The sequence below is a fragment of the Lissotriton helveticus genome, chromosome 7 (genome assembly GCF_964261635.1).
Source record: "Lissotriton helveticus chromosome 7, aLisHel1.1, whole genome shotgun sequence".
In the NCBI taxonomy this organism is placed as follows: domain Eukaryota; kingdom Metazoa; phylum Chordata; class Amphibia; order Caudata; family Salamandridae; genus Lissotriton; species Lissotriton helveticus.
In genome coordinates this window covers 638,981,262-639,003,034 of record NC_136068.1, presented here as the reverse complement: position 1 = coordinate 639,003,034, position 21,773 = coordinate 638,981,262, and the positions used below count along the sequence as shown (strand labels likewise).

The 21,773-nt window shown below is 48.9% G+C and overlaps 1 protein-coding gene across 2 annotated transcripts in view; it reads right to left on the bottom strand.

Annotated features, from left to right (window-relative positions):
- Positions 1–3,132: 3,132 nt before the first annotated feature.
- The window catches only part of MMP25 (matrix metallopeptidase 25), a 165,874-nt gene continuing 147,233 nt past the window's right edge, over positions 3,133–21,773 (bottom strand). Inside the window, exons 8-10 of one of the 2 annotated variants that reach the window (XM_078652888.1) lie at positions 12,107–12,259; positions 9,055–9,312; positions 3,133–8,060 (exon numbers count right to left, since the gene is read on the bottom strand). In XM_078652888.1, coding sequence (XP_078509014.1) covers positions 7,786–8,060; positions 9,055–9,312; positions 12,107–12,259 — 686 coding nt within the window. In that variant the 3' untranslated portion in view covers positions 3,133–7,785. The remainder of the gene's footprint in view (positions 8,061–9,054; positions 9,313–12,106; positions 12,260–21,773) is intronic. The other variant, XM_078652889.1, reaches the window with a different exon arrangement.

Below are 21,773 nucleotides of genomic sequence, written 5' to 3'. Positions count from 1 at the left end.
AGAGATTTCAACCAACATCTAGTGTACAACCATTTCAAAATGGAAGGTATCCACATGTTAGCGGATTTGTTACAAGAAGGAGATTGGTTAGTGCGATTAGATCTGAAAGATGCATATCTTTCTATTCCGATTTTTCCTCCACACCGCAGGTTCCTGCAATTTCAGTGGAGCGGCCAGTGGTACGAGTATTTAGCTCTTCCTTTCGGTCTCTCCTCGGCTCCCTGGTGTTTCACCAAGGTAATGAAACCAGTGGTGGCTTTCCTCAGGGAGAGGGGTGTGCGCATGATCATTTACCTAGACGACATTCTGATCATGGCGCAGGACCGGTCAGTGTTACAGCAACACTTGACCATGACTACTTCCTTGTTGCAAGGCCTGGGGTTTGTGATAAATCTAGCGAAGTCAGTAGTGACCCCGACTCAGGTAATAGACTTTCTGGGGTTCACGGTCAACTCCCTCACGGCGCAGCTGCTTCTTCCACAGGCGAAGTTGAGGGACTTGAAGAAGGAGATCAGGAAACTGCTGGACAGGCAATTGGTCTCGCTCAGAACACTGGCCAGGATTGTAGGAGTCCTGGCGTCCTCTATCCAGGCGATATTTCCGGGTCCTTTGCACTACAGAGCCCTCCAACGTCTGAAGATCAGACACCTTCAGAAGGGTCTCTCGTATACGGACTCGGTTCCGCTTACGGACGAAGTTCGGCACGAACTCCAATGGTGGCTAGGCCACGTGGATGCCTGGAACGGCAGAGCGATCTTCGGGTCGCGACCAGATGTGGTAATCGAGTCGGACGCCAGCAGATGGGGCTGGGGCGCGCGCTGTGGAGAGGTTTCCACAGGCGGCAGATGGTCGTCTCAGGATCTGGAACTTCACATAAACTGTTTGGAATTACTGGCAGGATCGTTCGCGGTCCGCACGTTATCCCCGAAGCAGACATCATGTTGCATCCTCCTGCGCCTGGACAATGTGTCCGCAGTGAGGTATATCAACAAGTTGGGCGGCACGAGGTCGTCTCTTCTTGTCCAGATAGCCAAAGAGTTTTGGCAGTACTGTCTACAGAACCAGATTTCAGTCATAGCGGAGTACATCCCGGGTCAGGCCAACCAAGTGGCGGACTGGCATTCCAGACACTTGAGGGATTACAGCGACTGGAAGCTGCTTCCCCAGGTCTTTCTCTGGTTACAGGCGATTTGGGGTCCTTTTCAGACGGACCTGTTCGCCTCCAGGTTGACGTATCAACTTCCCCGGTTCTTCAGCTGGAGACCGGATCCGATGGCAGAAGCGACGGACGCATTTCTCCAGGATTGGTCGGAGGGGACCCAGTATGCATTTCCCCCCTTTCTGTTGATTCCCAGAGTAATGACTCATGTGATACGGCAAGCGGCGGAAATTGTCATGGTGACTCCGTGGTGGACATCACAAGCGTGGTTTCCCAAGTTGTTACAGTGGAGCTGCGACCGCCCCCGGCTACTGCCGGATTTGAAGTGGTTGTTGCAGGGCCCTCGTCAGGAACAGCACCCGTTGCTGTTGGAGGGCAGGTTATCCCTGATGGCATGGAGGCTTTCAGGGAACAGTGGCAAATGCCAGGAATTTCGGACAAGGCTGCTGACTTTATCAAGCAGGCTTGGGCACCTTCCACCAGGAAGCGGTACTCCGCTGCCTGGAAGAACTGGGTGGATTGGTGCGTGGGACGACGTCTGGATCCCGTGGGGGCAGGATTACCCCAAGTGTTGAACTTTCTATCCGAGAAGGCGGCAAGTGGCCTAGCGTATCGTTCAGTCAACAACTTTCGCTCAGCCCTCTCGGCGGGGCATGCCCTGGTGGATGGTAAACCGGTAGGCATGCACCCGGTTGTTTGTAAGTTGTTGAAAGGCATCAGGGTGGCCAACCCTCCCAAACCCAAGTATTCAGGTTTGTGGGATGTCTCGGTGGTGATTTCTTTGCTCGACAGATGGCCGGTTAATTCTCTCCTGTCCAGGAAGCAATTGTGGGCTAAATTAGCCATGTTGCTTTGTCTGTCCTCTTGCAGAAGATCTTCAGATGTCAGAGCGCTCGACGTAACAGGTAGAGTGTTTACCCCGGAGGGGGTTTCTTTTCATATTACAGGTCGTACTAAAACAATGTCTCGACATATTTCTTATAATGCTTTTCCTGACAATGAAAAACTATGTGTGGTCCATTGTTTGAAGACCTACGAGGAATGTACGAAGGCCTTGCGGCCGCAGGGCTGTTCGCAATTGTTGATTTCTATTCAAAAGCCCTTTAAACCAGTGGCGGCTGCCACTATTGCTAGATGGCTTCGGTTCATTATGAAGGAAGCTGGTGTTGATACGAGTATTTTTGGTGCTCATTCAGTTAGAGGCGCGATGGCGTCCAAGTCATATGGTTTAGGATCCAGTATCCAAGATATTATGCATTGTGCAGATTGGTCCTCTGATTCAACGTTTAAGACGTTTTATTACAAGCCGGTGGGAGATATTACTTCTGTGGTATTTAAACAGCGTTAAACTAGCATAATCTGAAGCCTCCGGTCCTGTAATAGAATCAAAAATTTGCTAGCATTCGCGACAAGAATTTTCAATTCTATTAAGGACACGGAGGCGAGGATTATCCCACCCGGCTTAATGTACTGTATGTATTAAGCTTACCCACCCTTTTATGCAAGAATTACGGGGTGTTGTTTCCTTTATTTCAGGATCGGATAAGAAGTCGGATTAATCGAATCCGGAGAGGATGAGACAAAGTCGGACCGACACACGACTGACGTCGAGATGACGATCTGAAGTTCTTCTTCCACGTTGGAGGATTGTTTGGTTCATGTTATGGACTCTTTTGTTTGGTTCACGTTATGGACTTTTCGCCTCAAAGAAAGAGGAAGTGATGTGCACGCTAGGGGTTCTTATGGACTGTGGGGGCGTGCCTATAACCATGGTGTTCATGGGAAATGTAGTAATTTATTGTTTACTTGAGAAAATAATATATTTTCATTGGCTGCTGTGTTGATGCAGTAAAGTTTGAGAAGCATAATCCTCGCCTCCGTGTCCTTAATAGAATTGAAAATTCTTGTCGCGAATGCTAGCAAATTTTTGATTCGCGTATATAAGCAAAAAATGACTAAACAAAACGCAAGAGCACTTTCGCAATTTTTATTGAAAACGCCGGATTTACTTTCTTCTATTCCGAAAAGCATATTTTTTTAAGTTTTTACTGTAAAAAAAACATACCATACGTCAGACTACGTTACTGATTGACTTTTTCAAAAGATATGACATTGTGGACATCTTTTTTAGAACGTTATACTCTGTCTTGAATTCCGCCACTCTGGCCTCCACCCTACTTTCAGAATCACATCATGACTTCTAAACACTGTACAGGATGTCGCGGGAAGCCTCTTCATACCACGTCTTTTTAAAAGTCACTCAATTTGTTATTAGTTTTGCAGTACAACATTAAAATTCCACATAAATATAAAAAATAAACATGAAATAAAAAAAAATGAAATGCACTTGAATCGCCCAAAAATGCTGTGAAATTAAATCGAAAAATAAAATTCTCAAAATGCTCAAGAATAACCATTGGTATCTCATATGTTGATGTAAAAACGTGTATATACAATCCTGTTTAAAAAAAATTCCCTCGGAATGGTGAGAGCTTATGAATAGAGGCTTTCTCAAAATAAGTTGCGAAAGCACTCATCTTGTGCAGCTTGCCGTTCTGCTTTAGAGTAAGAATTTGTACTAGAGTGTGTACCTCAGTTGCAAATCCTATGCTAACCATCGTTGGGTTATCTTTGCCCTTTGGCATAAAGTGGCCTTTTTCAGCACAAGTGTCACCAATGACATTAGGCAACGACTCTGTAAATTTAGCAGTGTACAGTTTTAATCCTTCGCACAATGCAGCAGTGCAATGTTTCACGCAGCACTCTGTTGAGTGGAGGATAGTAAATTTGGGATAGAGTGTCTGACCATATAGAAGAAATGGTAAGGATGACACATCAAATGTAATAGGGCTCTGATTTTATTGCAGTTTCACTACAGATAGCTCCAACTGCCTGCCTGGGAAACAGCATTGTAAACCATACTCCACAGAGCCAATCCTTGCTCAGGTCTGGGTGGTTTTCGTGTCAATCTCAGTTGTCTTGCTCCTATGAGTAGCTTTCCTCTCCTTCTGTGTTTGTGCCACTCACAGAAGAGTTTAGGTTTCGCCAACTGTAGATCCTTCATTCGTCCATCTCCGAACACAGCGTTGCAAGCACAGCCATGTTTAAACATCAGTTTGCTACCTTTCATTGCCACTTGGTGCTCACTAGTAAAACTGCAGCAAAAATATGGATGGCACAACAACATAAATCATGACAGACACTGAAGACTACTTTAAAGAAGCATTGGCAATTCCAATCATTCTCAATTGTATGTAAAGATAAGCATGACTGACTGACATTTCCAACGCGTATTGGTAGGAATTAAGGAGAAAAACGTGATGCAGAGTTATTCTGTTGGCAAGGCTACAGAACAGGCATATATGTATATAGTGGAGATATTTGATCGCCTCAACACTAAACTCTCAGGGCTTTTTTCACCATTTTAACTGTGAACATTAATTGTAATGAATGTGTCTGTTCTCGCAACCTGGAGGGGCACTACCTTAGCTATTATTATTGGCTATTGCTGTAGTTTCTGTCAAGAAACACATTTGTAACAATGTGAATCCATGTGTGTGATTTACATAGTGTGAAGCTGGTTACAAAGTGATACAGCCTTGTTCAAGACAGGTTAGAATAGAAAAAATATTGGGGCAGAACAAGGGGAGACCTAGAGAAGATAGAGAGTAAGGAGGAAAATGTGGGAGAGGAGAGGTTTATGTAATAAATAGGCAGTGCACCGAGGGGCTACAATGCCTAGAAAGGGTGGGCGGGGAGTTTATTCTCTTCAGGTATTGTCTATTCATTAGGCAGTGACAATCCCATAGGATTTGTTTGATGAGGCTGGTCTTCACCTTCTTTCAGAAGTGAGGGGATGGTGACTACCATATCTGGACTTGGATAAAATCCCATACTTGTGTGTAGCAGGACATAACCACATGTGTATGTCTTCTTTCAAACCTTGGTGATGCCCCTACTGGGAGTGTTTCAAGATCTGCCAGAGGTATTCATCTTAGTTGCCGTGTATCGTGTGGTGCTTTCTAGACAACGCAGGACATCTTGAATGTTTGGATGTCGTATCTGAAGTCCAGTTACAATGCTAAAGCTTCACTTTTTTCAGCACGGAGGAGGTTGTGGAGGGGAATGTGTTTTTCGTCCTGCGTACAGTATGAGTATTGAGGCTGGGCTTAGCTTAGGACCTATGGTGAAACACCGGGATTTAGCACTGTTGACGAGGCGTGAACTGAAGACATCAAGAATCGTTGTAGAGAGCCAATCTTGCGCTTGGTGTTGGTTGTTGTCACTGGCAAAGAACACACATCCCGTTCTTGTTGAGTTGAGCTATAGCCAGGCCTGAATTGTTAGGCATTTTAGAAGGGTCGATCAAGCACAGAGAAGACCTTCAGGATCAAGGGTGTCATCAAGATTGACATTCGCGTTAGCCAACAGGATTCCAAGAGACGCGCAGTACAAGTTAAAGATCACTGACGGAATGGAGGTCCTTGGAAAATGCCAGAGGTTATGAAGGGTACATATCCGGAAGAGGTCCTCTGAAGGAAGAGTGTTCTCAGGTAGGACATGAATCATTGCAGGGCGGTACCATTGAAGCCTATTCGGGCATTGAGGAGTTTGAGTAGGGCTTGCTGGTAGATGGTGTTGAAGTCAGTGGGATACGGAGAAAGATATTCCTACAGTGAGTTACTTAAAGAACATCTATACACACTTGAATTGTTTGCTTCTCTGTGCTGCTTTGTGACTTCCACCCAGAGTGGTATTCATGAAAGAGAGCGATAATCCTGATGTTATGGTGTGGATGGTTGCTTGCATCCTTCTCAGTGCTACGTCCCAGAAAGGGCAGGTGGTGAACGAACAATAATTTGTGAGATTCCAGGGTTCAGAAGCCCAATCTGAAGTAAGATGCAACTGGTCTTGAGGGAGATTGGAAGGGGCTTTGTGTGAGAGCATCACCAGTGATCTGCATCCATACACTGGATGGGATGAAGGTATATATGCCCTCAGTGAGCGTAGAAGATCCGACAGGTCATTGGTGGAGAGGGTGTTAAAGGCTGTCTAACTGAGTTCATTGCAGAGTTGTGTGGGAATGGTGGTGTTCAGCACTTTTATCGGTCTTTCTTTTGAAGAATTTATTAATGGCTGTACACTTCTACTTGGAATGCATGGGTGCTGGGCCTGGTATGGTCCACACATTGCTTGATGGCCATGAAAATCTCACTGTTCCAGTCAGGGGCTTTGCTGATGGTAATTTTGTACAAAGTTGTGAGACCCTTTTTCAGAGTTAATCTCCCAAGGGTGAGCGGATTCAGGTTTCAGTGATTAGTGCAAAAAGATGATTCACGTATGCACATGTCTGATTAGAGGACAAGGTACAAGCCTGACTGTATCTCATACATGTTGGCTGCACCTCTCCTTTAGGTGCAGCTACAGGTTGTTGTGACACAATTGGAGTGCCCTTTGTACCTCACACACAACAGCCAATTCTCCCACCATATTCCATATGGCGAACCCACACTCTACCAACCAGGCACAAGCTGCATGAGCAGCCAGAAGGTGGTCAGAACTCTGCCTTACCCTTCTCTGCTTGACTCCTTGCTTAAGCACGGCCAAGGTTTGCTGTAGCATCACTCAAAACCTCACACAAAACAACCAGAGCTTCCCACTTAGGTCACACTGTAAACTCCCAGTCGACCACCATACAAAACCAATTCGATCGCAACTTACTCAACCACTCGGAAGTTCTTTGGGAATTTGTCAAGCGTATGCGGCACTATTCAAGTGCGACAACTCAGGACTGCATCAGGCAGGTCAGCTTGCATTGCCACTAGGTATTTGTTTCCTCCTCCACTCTTATGAAAACCAAGTGCAACTTCCCTCAGTCCCCCTCAGGGCTAAATATACCAGGTGTACATATTTATTTGAAATTTCAAAAACTATTTGATTATTTAAGTGCCAAACCAATATGAGCGATGCAGACCTTAGGGAGCTGAGCCAACGCAGCATTCATAGCTTTCCAAAGCATGTCCGATCAAGGTGTGTAAGAAGCGATATACAGCCTATAGGCGTTATTTCATCAATGGCACATCAAGTCTGACTTGGATCTTCTCTGCAGCCCCTTGTCTTAAAGCATGGTCTGTGTCTATGCTGTTTCTTTTTCTCAGCACTCATACTTCGCATGGCTCTACTTGCAGTACCCAAGCTCCCACCAGCATCAGATCTGGATTTAGATTTTATAACCAGCAGCTATGTGTATACTTTTAAGAACCAGAGGTGATGGGGGCAGCGATTCACAGGTCTAGTTCTTGCACTTCATTGGATGCTGTTTCTAGTCCTCACCACCAGATGGCACTGCTCTAGGCTGGTGGTGTCATGAATACCACAGTTACTGGCAATTGCAATTTCATTGCTTTCTGATGTCTTCGGAACCTCTACCCTCACAAAGGAAAGTTTTGAAAAAGAGGAGGAAATAAACCCAACAGTGTGATGTATGCCACCTCCAATATGTCATAAAGCTTCCTGAAGCTGGAGGCACATATGTAGCCCCATCTGTAGGGGTGGTAGGCAGCGGTTGCCCTTCAGAACAGCTTCACATTGGTGTGCGCGTTTTTAATCTCCCCCATGGAAGATCCTCAGAGAGTCCTATGTACAAGGATCCAGAAAGCCGACAGGGCCAATGAAAAGCCAGGAAGCTGAGTCTTGGGTGCAGAATTGTTCATGCAGGTGCAGTCCTTGCGCTTTGCTTGGGTGGACTCTGTGGGCAGTGGGGCATTGGCATTGGGGGCTTCGGTGGGGCCCTCGCAGTACAACCAATCCCGGGGCACAGAGCGCGGGAAATCGCTTTCAGACTCCACGTTGCCTTTGACAAACTTCCAGTATCGAGTACCTTTAAAGAAGTACGTGTCACCTGCAGAGGAGAGAAAGGAGCAGAGAGACAATATGAGTATAGACAAAACACAAGCACAATATGAAAAAACAACAGATTTCTCTGGCAGTGGACAGGTGTGTGTTTGTCTCACTGGCGGAACTGGTGAGACTGCGGCTGCAGGTCAGGGTTGAGGTGGGTTTGCAGAGATCTGAGTGGTCTCTGGTCTCCAATGGCAGGGGTGTTTGGGCCAGGGCTGAGAGGCTCTGGCAAGGCCTTCTGTGGGTCCCTGTGCTGGAATACCTGGGGATGCTGCAGGGCAGGTCTGAGGCTGATTAGTGGAGCTGTGGGTGTGGATTACAGTCCTGAAAGAGCAGGAGGTGCTGGGGGCAGGATGGAGATGGGCCTAAGCCTGAGTACTGGAAAAGCAGGGGGCGGAGGGAAGAACTGAGGGAGGTCCCTCAGGCCACAGTAACTGAACACAGCTTGGTTCTACCAGTCAGGAATGAGGTACACTACAGGCAGTTGTGGGACCCTTCAGATCAGAACTGAGGTGACTACCAAAGCTATCTGTGAGTCTCAGCACTGACGTAGTGGGGTGTGGGCAGGTTAGGTAAGGTGCCTTGGGTCCCAATGCTGGGGTGATTCCAGTCAGGACAGAGTTGCGCTCACAAAGGTGTGTGTCTCAGCACAGCAATACCAGATGGTATTCTAGGGTAGAAGTGAAGTGGATTAGCACGCTGTGTGTGGGCCTCCATGATGGGACAGCGGAGCGAGTTATCGAGCAGAATTGATGTTTTATCAATAAAGCTGTTTGTGGGGCTCAATGGTGAAATCTGAAGGGGTCCCAGGCATGACGGAGGTGCGTTGGCAGTCCTTGTGTGCGCCAGCCTTTGCATGCGTCCCAGTACTGGAATAGCAAGGGAGGATGTGGAGTGCCATGGAAGTGTACTGTTAGAGCTATGTTTGAACCTAAGACTGAACTTTCAAGAGAGAATCCTGGCCATGTCTCCAATTCAAAGTGGCGCCATTTTACCGTCATTCCAGCTAATGATGTCATCAACGTCAGGTGGGATTCCTATCCAAAGGTTGACGGTTCGAGGGTACCCCCCATCCATTCGCCCGGATTGCTCATCAAAGCGCCAAAAGTTGCTGCCCTTAAAGAAGTAGGTCTTGCCGTTGTGTCTCCAGATGAAAGCTGCATCAATGCTGTCGAGAGGGAGCCCGAAGTCTGTCACCGGCCGGGGGTAGCCGGGTTCCACCTTTGTGTCTTTGAAGACCCAGTAATTGGTTCCTAGTGACAGAAAAGCATTGTTATCTTTATGGTGATTTGGTTATTCCTATCTCAGTGATCTCTCTCCTGTTTCCAGCCAATGTGTGACCCAAAACCTAGGTGCAAGGGTGCCTGCATTGGCGCAAGGCAGCACATTGTATACGCCAGTGCGAGGAATGGACAGAAATGCACTGTACAATGTTAAATAAGGCGCTTTCCTGTACTTTCACGTAGCGCAACAAGGTGGCTTGCAGCGCTGTGTTAAATAATAACTATGGGGCAGATTTACAAGCCCCTTGCGCCACTTTTGCGTCAATTTTTCCCATGTTAAAAGTGACACAAAGTGGCGCAAGGGGCTTGTAAATCTGCCCCTATGCGCCTAAGTGCCAAAACCAAATCTTAAACTCATCTGGCTAGCTCCGAGTGACTGGTGGTCAACAAGGTGTTTGCAAGGTTTGTGAGCCGCAAGATCTAACCATTTTAGTGGTTGCTGACAAAAGAAAAATGAATCACTAGTTACCTTCTGCACTGAAGTTCTCTTTTGATTTCATTAAAAGGGGTTTGACTGCCCCTTTCTTCAATCCACTAGGAACAGTGCCAGATAAAAATAGGTGTTAAAGATGAAGCTAAAAGCAGGTGTAACAATTGAAGAAAAAGACAATAAAGTACTAACTGGAAAAACATATTCTGGGGAGCGTGATTTTCGGGAGGTAAGCAATGAGAAAACCTCTCTTTCGTCCTTCATTATTGAAAGAGCTGTGAGATGATAGACACAAAAGGGCGATGGCTTGAAATGATGCTGCATCATTGGACAGGATGTAATCACAAGTTGTGCAATACATTCATTCGTGTTCTTCAGCTCGTAAAAAAGAGGCCAATCTGTCACAAACAACTTGGGAGGGTGAACAGTCATTTTGAAACAGGGCAGATTAGTGAGACTAGTGACTGCCTAGGAAAGCGTCCTTGAGGAGTTAGAGTCCTGAGAAATAAAATTTGAAATAAAAAATGGCCTTTGTGGCAATAAGACACAATTTGTAAGGCTTGAGTTGTTGACATTTATTTAGTTCTTTCAAAGTCTGGTGTGTGTGTGTATGTTTGTGCATATGCAAATGTGTGTTTTGCTAAATGGCAGATTGTATATTTAGATATAAGACCGAGGGACAGAACTCAAAAGAACACAAATCAAGACATTGATCCATGGTGTAATGATGGCTGAGTATCTCAAGATAAGTGCAGCTCCAAGGGGTCTTACCGTTAGAAATTAACCCCAGTGCTTAATTTGTAAAATATGAAGTGCAGGTGCTCAAATGTTTGTCGGAGGCCACACCTACTTTTCTCTGGCTCCACCCACTTCATCCGTTGGCTCCACCCACTTACTATATTAGCTCCACCACCTTTTCAACTGGTACTGCTAAAAGTCAGAGGTAATATATATCTGCCACTACCCGGGGTGATCTGCACAAGGCCCGTTTTTACCACCACCTGCTTTGTCAAGCATGAGGGGAGACTGAGGCGCTTGGCATCCTATGCCGGACCCTCCATTGACCACACTACTATCAGCGGACACATGTGACCATCTACATGCTTATATTTCCCGCACCGGACTCTACCATGCCTCTGGGGCCGCTCAGCTCTTGCTGGCCCCCTGCTCACCTAATCCTCTTTGCTCCCACCTGTAACAACCCCCAATGCTCTCTCCACCTTTCGGCTTTAGTTTGTGAATGAGAGCCAGCCCAACTGCAGCCACACCACCCTCTGCAGGGGCTGAACAATCCCAGGTACCGAGGCATGGCCAAGACCCCAGTTCCAAGAGGTGCTCCCTCTTAGCATCCTTCAGTGCCAACAACACTTCCACCACAGCCTTGTTCCCTCTCCTACCCATACCACCTACCTCCTGCCAAAGACCTAACCACCAAAAAACTCACCATGGACACCTTGGTACCCAACATGCTGCCATTTACCAGCAAGGCGTTTGTCGCCGAGACAACCCCCTCTTAAGCCAATCTACTCCTGCCCTTTTATTTATTAACCAGTTATGACCAGGGCAAGTGGAATTATGCGATTGTTGCATAATTGTAGGATTGACACATCCATCTTCTGTCGCATAAGCTGCAGATTTAAAGACAAAATATTGTTTCTAGCTCAAACGGTTAAAAAGTTAGTAAAGAGAAAAACACAGTCACACGTTGCAGCATATTTGAAGGCCCTTTGCAAAGGTTGACTGATCACCTATCTGTAGCTTATTGATATATATGTGTGCTAAACTGGTGCTGAGGTACATGATCAATACATTGAGTCCCATTAAACTTAGTTATAGCAGCACCTGGTACTGTGTCTAGAGATGGCTAAACAGTAGTGTGAATTACAAACATCAAAAAAATGGCTGCAAATGCAATTGAAAAGCATGACTCAACTGAAATAATGTCTGACATGCATCCACCGCCGCCAGTCACCGCACAGCGGCGTCGTCCACCTTTACAATGTGGAAGGTCGCTGATTGGTGGCATATCCTTTCGGGAGCGCATCACTGCTGTCGGTTGACTGTGCCAAAGCGAGGAACAACTTCGGTGTTCCAACCGACTCCCATTAAGGGAAGGAAAATCATAAAGCATCCTGGAACACATTGTTGCGACACAGCTTTTCAAAGCCATGCCCATCCAGACTTTGGCCAGAGGCGCTTTTTCACACTTTAAAAGTTTTGGGACGCAATTTCTGCCACTGGGAGGCGCTAGGTACTCAGATACTGGGAATGGGGGCGAACTGGGATTGGGAGTTAGTGGTTTCAGCAGATAGCATGGGTTGGTTGACAGCTCACCTATGAAGAAGACGATCTTGCTGTCGTTGGCTCGCTCGTAGACCGCGTCAATGCGCTCGAAGTCTGCTGGCAGGCCGTGCCAAAACTGGCCCACGTTCGCAGGGTTCAGGGAGACCAGGTTACGGGAGGGCTGCATCCGCCAAAAGTAACGTTCTGTGTGAGGTAAACAAAAAAGGTGTATGCCAGGGTAAGAAATAGTCAAGTCAAGTCATTTTTTATTGTATAAAATTAATCAAAATTATTACAAAGTGCATTTGAATCATCGTTAAAAATAGTAAGTAAAAATTAACAATTAAATGAACAATTAAAATGAATAGTCCATACAAATAATTTGAGCTCATATGTTTCAGTATGTGTTGGACTTGGCCTTTTCCCCCCAAAAATTTTCGCTTTTGACCCCCTTATCTGGATTGTCTCCCCCATGGGATTAAACCTGTATAGGCCATGAGTGGTGTGAGACACCTTGTGAAAATGTAATTACCTGACATAATGTGAGCACTTGTAAAATCCCCCATTTTAAAACTGCACCCCCATTTTAAAACTGCACCTGACTGAAATGTATTGCTTTTAAAATGGATGCCATGGCCATGGGTTTTGCCACTGGACTGACATAGGTCAGCGGTCTAGATAATATTACCCAGCTACCCCTAGCTTTTGGAGGGAAAGCCTGGCACCCAGGGTGCTCACCCCCTCCCCTAGAACCAGTTTAGGCTAGATGTGCCAACATTCTAGAAGGTCCTGGCACTGCCTGGGAGGAGGGTATAAATAGGGAGAAGTGTCACCAGAGAGTCAGTCAGCGCTGGGACAAGGAAGGAAGGGGACCTGTTGTGAGGTGCTACCGCCACATGGGCCTGTGAGCTGGGCCCTGCATCCCTATAAACCCCCCCGCTGCTGTCCCCATGGGCCCCTGACAAGGGAGGGCCCCTACCCAGGACACTGACGCTGTGGGACCTTGAACTACGCCAGCGCTGAAGGAAAGAGGTGCCCACATGAGGAGGAATGCTGTGGGCTTGAACCCCCCAGGAGGTGAGGAGTGTGCCCCTGGGGCTGGCTGTGGAACTATTCGCCCCCCTCCGTGAGGTGCGCCTGTCAGACACTGTTTGGGGAGGTTGGTGCCCCCAGGAAGCTGTGGCCCCCTTTGGAAGTGCCGACCCCAGAGTAGAGGAGTGAGGCAGTGGTGAGAGGAGGTGGACACACTGAGAGCAGCTAGTTTGTCTCTGAGGCTGACAGTTTCTTCAGAGGGTTGGTCCCCCTTCAACCTTTGACCGATCCCTCTCAATCCAACAATTGCTGATAAGAACATTAAGCTACTTGAGGAAGAAGACCCTTCTATATTGGAGCCCCAGTGAATCCTCTCAGGACACCCTTAACTGAGGGTATCCCTGACTTCCCATACTCAGCGCTGCGCTTACCGGTGTTGTGGAGCAGCTGTGGTGAAGGCGGGTGTCTGTGGCACCATAGCGACCTGAAGCGCGAGGGCGCCGTGTGTGCACATCCTTCCTGAGAGGCCGGAGTGGGAAGTGTCTGAGGAGAAGCAGCGGTGCTGTGTTAGCTGATTGCGGGACCCCGGGGGCACCAGCCGCGTCACTCGGAGCAGGAAGCGCTTCCGCGCATGTCCTCGGTGTGTCCGCTATTGAAAGCAGGAGGGGCCTAGGGTCAGGCAGGCCCAGGGGAGCAGCGTCGCCGCAAAGAGTAGCGTCCTTCCTGTGAGTGAGTGCAGAGGCGGGAGAAGAGCGAGCGCTTCCGCGCATGCCCGGCGGAGAAGTGCCATCCGAGGGAAAGTCATCGCGTCAGCCGAGGAGCGCCGCGTTGGAGAGCCAGTCGTCGATTCCCTCAGAAGAGGCAGAAGCGCCACAGCGGACGTCGCGGTAGGGAGCCCTGGGCCGGGAAAGCCTTCCCTGCCTTCCCCCTTCAGCCCGACTGCTGCCAAGCTCCATCGAGCGTGGAGAACACAACCGCTGGGACACTTTCAAACCCACAAGTAAGCCGGGTAGAGAGGGAGCGGGAGGCGGCAGCGTCAATTGCCTGAGAACCGGGACATCGGGGCTAAGCCCCAGGAGTTTAACTGTTTGATACCTGGAAAACCAGAATTGGGAAAGTGGGTTAGTGACTCAAACAACCACAGCAAAACCATTAATATTTACCTCAGAGGAGAGAGGAGGAAGGTGTGAAGGGGACAGCAGGGTTCCTGCGACAAGACCCTAATAGTCTATTGGTAACTGAGGGAGTGGATCCTCCATTAGAGAGGTGTAGTCTGTAACTTAACTAGAGGGGAGCCGTGTTAATACTACTGTGTCCTCCTTTTAGTCACATACCGGGAGGGCTATGCTGCGAAGATCTGCATCCAGTAGAGGTCTGTGGAGTTGAGCAGTCACTCAAGAAAGTGTGGGGTAATGTACCCGCTAATGAGTCTTTAAAAACGTAATGTACTGTCAGGCTGCATTTTCCTTTCTGTAAATTTATTAGTGAAGTGTATTGTGACCTGAATAACTACAGACCTTAAATGTACCCTTGATTCTTATAATCTAACCGGGAAAAGTATTGAAGTGTTTTAGGCCTGACCTCCCACTTTTATAAGTATGCCCCGAGGAGGGCCCCTACATGATGTTAATGCTAGGCGATGTATGTTCTGCCTGATGTTTGATACACCTAGCCCGGTGACATGCCTGATGAAATGCCATAGTTACCTGTTGCCAGATGGTCCCTGAGGTTAGGCCTGGCTCTTAGGTTATTGGTTATACGTTTATAGTGAGGCCACTTTCCTATCTAATGGTTAATTGCATGTTTTTGTGCCACCGTGCAGGTGATTGTACCTTTTATTACAGGTGCTCCTATTTATGAGGTACTATGATGCCCTGATGTTTTCTTTTACAGGGGTGGGAATTGGCGTTCTAATGCATGAGGTGTATTTATGCATAATGTTGTATCTTACATTTTCAGCCAACCCCCTAAGGATGAGAGCCTGAGTTGGCCCCGCCAGATTGGCCCCAGGTCTAATGTTTGATTAACCATCCTTTTTCCTTACAGCTATGGACTATGGACTCAATCCCTTTTTGGTCCCATGTAAATAATCCCCCTCTGAAGTACTTGGCTCTGGTGCCAGTTGGCGCCATGTTATGATGACACTGTTAATGCATTTTTGCCTTGCAGGTTGGAGATACTAAACTGCTTAATTTTCCAACTCATATTGGTGTCCTGCCTCTTTTGTGGTGTGCCTGGTGTGTTGACTGAGGGTACTGCGTGAGTGCTTCACATGTCCTCCAAGTTTGGCCTGCCCGCTTGATGCCATGCTACCCCCTTTGAGACTTGGGCAACCCCCATTTCCAACATTTGGTGGCAGAGCGGTGGGATAGGACTTGTGTTTGCGCAGTACCACAGCGGCCACAGGTTACACCACAAGTAGAGCCTTGTGGTGGGGATTATTGTTTGAATATTGTTTTTGATTGCTTCCTCCTGAAGAGTATTCTGAATTGTCCCCTTGTTCCACTGTGGGTGTGTCCCGGGTGTACCTCGCCACGATGGGGTTGATTTACCAGGAAGTGGAACTGATGGAGTACACCGAACAGGAGGTGATAGACTTCCTCCTGGAGAGAGGGATACCCCCAGTAGGGAACATTAGGAGGAATTTGTTTCTCTATGAGGCCCTCAAGAGGGGAGAGCCCTTAGAGATTGATGGGGACTTGTCTGACTACCCTCCCGAAGTTTTGAAGGGTCAGTGGGTTAGAGACCAGAGGGAGGGCTCCCCATCCAGAACCCTGGGAGGAAATTACTCCGATGAGGAGGAGGAAGAGTCTAGCAGGGCAGAGACGCCAGTAGCTGTGGAGGACACCGAAGATAGGGAGTCTCGCACTGGGTCCAGTCCCGGGGGCACTGCCCCATCCCTTTCCCTGTCCCCAGAAGAGTGGGTAGATAGGAGGGAAGAGAGGGAGTATCAGCTGGCGCTGGCAAAGCTCAGGCATGCCGAGGGCTTAGCGCAGCTGAGGGTAGAAGAGCAGCGACTAGAGACTGAAAAAGTCCTAGCGCTGGAGAGGATGGCGGAGGCGGAGAGGGCCTTCACCAGGGAGAGATCAGCTCAGGTGGGTAGGTTGTCCCCTGAGAGTGGTTTTAGGAGTCTGGATTCACCGAAGAGGGTGGGATCCAGTGGTGGCAGCGAGTGTAGGTCCAGTGCAAGGAGTCCCACTCCCGAGACCCAAGAGACTGTGCCTGATTCCCCGGAAGAGGAGGACGGGTTAGTGTTTAGGGGCAGGGGAAAGCTGTTCCATCAGTCCTGGGGAGAGTTCGAGGAGGAGTGTTGGACTGTACTGGAGGATTGGGTGGTGAGGAGAGCAGTGGAGGATTGGGAAGGGCTGTGCCATGCCGTTATCCGGGAGCACATGCTGAGAAGTTGTGTCCCAAGACTGCGTCACCATCTGTTGCGGTACGGGTTCTCAGACCCCAGGGAACTTGCACGGGAGGCAGACCTCTGGGTAAGTGCCAGAGCGTCTGGGAAGACATTGGGGAGTGATCCAGAAAGGAGTGGTGCAGGGAATTTCCGACCCAGCGTGGCGGGAGAGGTGAGAAGCCCAGCTAGGTCCCAGGATAGTGAGCGGGTTGTAGGGCCTCACATCCCATCTAAAGGAGGGAGTGAGACGGGGAGGTCTCCCGAGATGCCCCAACTGCAGTCACAGGGCCTGGAGAGTTCTTTTAGAGAACCCCAGGCTGGGAGTCTAGGCTGTCCCGATGTGTCATCCAGAGGAAGGGATCCCCTCATGTCAGGAGGACCCGGAGCATCATTAATCAGAGCTCCAGGGGTTCGGGGGTTTGACCAGTCACAGGGTTTAGATCCTGGACTGGGGTTCCAGGTTAAGGGGTTGCCTGACCTGGAGGGTGGGGTACCTGTAATTCAGGTCCCTACCAATTTGACTCCTAGGGGTACTACTCCCAGTGGGAGGGTGCGGAACTCTGGGAGGGGGTGCAGAGGGAGGAAGGTCTCTTCTCTGTCACCAGCTCAGCCACAGGGCGCAGATCCTGGGTTGGGTGGCCAGGGACAGGGTTTGCCTGCCCTGGTGGGAGGGACCTCTGTAATCAGGGTCCCCCCAAAGTTGACTCTCAGGGGTACTACTCCAGTTAGGAGGGTGCGGAACTCTGGGAGGGGGTGCAGGGAGAGGGAGGACTCGCCCCTGTCACCGGTTCAGCCTGTGGGTTTCGGCTCCAGGCTGGGGAGAGAGTTGTGTGAGGGTGTCCCCAGGCGTAGGAGATGGAGGAACCCTAGGAGGAGAAGTAGGGGGAGGAGAGCCTCGCCCCTAAGGGCTGGTCAGTCTGAGGGTGTAGACCCCAGATGGGTGGACCAGTGGCAGTTTGGAGAGAAGAGAGTGGTCCAAGGGAATTACAAGCCTGAGGCTAGAGCCTCCCACTCTAGGAAGGAGAAACATCCCACTAGGGAACACCAGTGGGGTGGTTTTGTTGGTGAAGGGAGGGTTGCGAAAGAGAACCATTGGGTTCCAGAGTGGAGGAGAGACTGCAGGTGTTCCTGTAGTTGCAGGCCTGCGTCCACCTTTTTCCGCCCCAAGCAGGGAAGCCCATCAAGGCATTGATATGTCTACCCTGGCTTTTGGCTGGGGGGGAGTCGTGTTGGACTTGGCCTTTTCCCCCCCAAATTTTTCGCTTTTGACCCCCTTATCTGGATTGTCTCCCCCATGGGATTAAACCTGTATAGGCCATGAGTGGTGTGAGACACCTTGTGAAAATGTAATTACCTGACATAATGTGAGCACTTGTAAAATCCCCCATTTTAAAACTGCACCCCCATTTTAAAACTGCACCTGACTGAAATGTATTGCTTTTAAAATGGATGCCATGGCCATGGGTTTTGCCACTGGACTGACATAGGTCAGCGGTCTAGATAATATTACCCAGCTACCCCTAGCTTTTGGAGGGAAAGCCTGGCACCCAGGGTGCTCACCCCCTCCCCTAGAACCAGTTTAGGCTAGATGTGCCAACATTCTAGAAGGTCCTGGCACTGCCTGGGAGGAGGGTATAAATAGGGAGAAGTGTCACCAGAGAGTCAGTCAGCGCTGGGACAAGGAAGGAAGGGGACCTGTTGTGAGGTGCTACCGCCACATGGGCCTGTGAGCTGGGCCCTGCACCCCTATAAACCCCCCCGCTGCTGTCCCCATGGGCCCCTGACAAGGGAGGGCCCCTACCCAGGACACTGACGCTGTGGGACCTTGAACTACGCCAGCGCTGAAGGAAAGAGGTGCCCACATGAGGAGGAATGCTGTGGGCTTGAACCCCCCAGGAGGTGAGGAGTGTGCCCCTGGGGCTGGCTGTGGAACTATTCGCCCCCCTCCGTGAGGTGCGCCTGTCAGACACTGTTTGGGGAGGTTGGTGCCCCCAGGAAGCTGTGGCCCCCTTTGGAAGTGCCGACCCCAGAGTAGAGGAGTGAGGCAGTGGTGAGAGGAGGTGGACACACTGAGAGCAGCTAGTTTGTCTCTGAGGCTGACAGTTTCTTCAGAGGGTTGTTCCCCCTTCAACCTTTGACCGATCCCTCTCAATCCAACAATTGCTGATAAGAACATTAAGCTACTTGAGGAAGAAGACCCTTCTATATTGGAGCCCCAGTGAATCCTCTCAGGACACCCTTAACTGAGGGTATCCCTGACTTCCCATACTCAGCGCTGCGCTTACCGGTGTTGTGGAGCAGCTGTGGTGAAGGCGGGTGTCTGTGGCACCATAGCGACCTGAAGCGCGAGGGCGCCGTGTGTGCACATATTTCCTGAGAGGCCGGAGTGGGAAGTGTCTGAGGAGAAGCAGCGGCGCTGTGTTAGCTGATTGCGGGACCCCGGGGGCACCAGCCGCGTCACTCGGAGCAGGAAGCGCTTCCGCGCATGTCCTCGGTGTGTCCGCTATTGAAAGCAGGAGGGGCCTAGGGTCGGGCAGGCCCAGGGGAGCAGCGTCGCCGCAAAGAGTAGCGTCCTTCCTGTGAGTGAGTGCAGAGGCGGGAGAAGAGCGAGCGCTTCCGCGCATGCCCGGCGGAGAAGTGCCATCCGAGGGAAAGTCATCGCGTCAGCCGAGGAGCGCCGCGTTGGAGAGCCAGTCGTCGATTCCCTCAGAAGAGGCAGAAGCGCCACAGCGGACGTCGCGGTAGGGAGCCCTGGGCCGGGAAAGCCTTCCCTGCCTTCCCCCTTCAGCCCGACTGCTGCCAAGCTCCATCGAGCGTGGAGAACACAACCGCTGGGACACTTTCAAACCCACAAGTAAGCCGGGTAGAGAGGGAGCGGGAGGCGGCAGCGTCAATTGCCTGAGAACCGGGACATCGGGGCTAAGCCCCAGGAGTTTAACTGTTTGATACCTGGAAAACCAGAATTGGGAAAGTGGGTTAGTGACTCAAACAACCACAGCAAAACCATTAATATTTACCTCAGAGGAGAGAGGAGGAAGGTGTGAAGGGGACAGCAGGGTTCCTGCGACAAGACCCTAATAGTCTATTGGTAACTGAGGGAGTGGATCCTCCATTAGAGAGGTGTAGTCTGTAACTTAACTAGAGGGGAGCCGTGTTAATACTACTGTGTCCTCCTTTTAGTCACATACCGGGAGGGCTATGCTGCGAAGATCTGCATCCAGTAGAGGTCTGTGGAGTTGAGCAGTCACTCAAGAAAGTGTGGGGTAATGTACCCGCTAATGAGTCTTTAAAAACGTAATGTACTGTCAGGCTGCATTTTCCTTTCTGTAAATTTATTAGTGAAGTGTATTGTGACCTGAATAACTACAGACCTTAAATGTACCCTTGATTCTTATAATCTAACCGGGAAAAGTATTGAAGTGTTTTAGGCCTGACCTCCCACTTTTATAAGTATGCCCCGAGGAGGGCCCCTACATGATGTTAATGCTAGGCGATGTATGTTCTGCCTGATGTTTGATACACCTAGCCCGGTGACATGCCTGATGAAATGCCATAGTTACCTGTTGCCAGATGGTCCCTGAGGTTAGGCCTGGCTCTTAGGTTATTGGTTATACGTTTATAGTGAGGCCACTTTCCTATCTAATGGTTAATTGCATGTTTTTGTGCCACCGTGCAGGTGATTGTACCTTTTATTACAGGTGCTCCTATTTATGAGGTACTATGATGCCCTGATGTTTTCTTTTACAGGGGTGGGAATTGGCGTTCTAATGCATGAGGTGTATTTATGCATAATGTTGTATCTTACATTTTCAGCCAACCCCCTAAGGATGAGAGCCTGAGTTGGCCCCGCCAGATTGGCCCCAGGTCTAATGTTTGATTAACCATCCTTTTTCCTTACAGCTATGGACTATGGACTCAATCCCTTTTTGGTCCCATGTAAATAATCCCCCTCTGAAGTACTTGGCTCTGGTGCCAGTTGGCGCCATGTTATGATGACACTGTTAATGCATTTTTGCCTTGCAGGTTGGAGATACTAAACTGCTTAATTTTCCAACTCATATTGGTGTCCTGCCTCTTTTGTGGTGTGCCTGGTGTGTTGACTGAGGGTACTGCGTGAGTGCTTCACATGTCCTCCAAGTTTGGCCTGCCCGCTTGATGCCATGCTACCCCCTTTGAGACTTGGGCAACCCCCATTTCCAACAGTATGTTACTATGATTCCTTGTTCCGCTTGTTGTAGGAGTGATTGTACAGTCTTCATATATTTAACCCCCCTACATGCCAACATAGGAGATGATCCATCTAACCATCGAATTACAGCTTGCCTACATGTTCGGATGTTTAATTTGTTAAAAATGGACTTTAAAAGCCGTCTCCTCAAATCCGTAAGTGCTGGGCAAGCACATAGTAAGTGGGTTAATGTTCCCTTTTGATACCCACATAGGCGACAGTTAGGGTCAGCGTGACTACCTTTCCAGGATGGTAGCAAGTCCTTTGAAAACTGTAGGCCCAGTCGATGTTCTATGTATCTTTGTTTTAGTGGCCTACTAAAGTGACTTTCCAGATAAGACTGTGACTTTATCCCGGAATATGAGTTTATCACGGTCCACCCGTGTCGTCGTTTTGCTGTAGTTGTTTTGTCTTCCAGATAGGATTCCCATTTGACTGCATTGTTTACAATTTTGTCGAAGCTATTTCTATCTGGCATCAAGTCCCATGTTGCTTCGATTCCTATACCATTCAAGGATTGGGACAAGAAATCTCCCCAACTTTTTGGCACGTGCTGTTTCTGCTGGATGGGATTTCTTTCCAACACAGATTGTCCAGTGAGCCTTCTTCAGACATACGTATTTTATGACAGAGTTTCACAAAAGTTACCATACTGCGAAACTTCTGGTTCAGCAGGCCGAATTCCAAACAAACCTGCGCTGGTGATGCTGATTTTGGAAGGTTTAAAGCTGCCTTATATACCTTTGTTTGTAGGCCTCTTTGCCACACCAGGTGACCAGTGCGTATGACAAGGTGGGTAGGGTTTGCGCTTTTATCACTTTCAGGAGGTGTGTATAGTTTGGGCAGCTTAATTTTTTTTGTAATTGCCGGTATGCGTAGATCAGGGACTGTGCTTTTGCCTTTAGGTCTAATTTGTGTTCTTTGTTCGTTGCGCCTCGCCCCAATTTCAATCCTAGGTACTTATATGATGTTTCCTCCTTTATTGGGGTACTATTTGCGTACCATTTAAATGTTTGCTTTTTCGGATCCACAATGCGTATCACTTTGGTTTTGTCTTT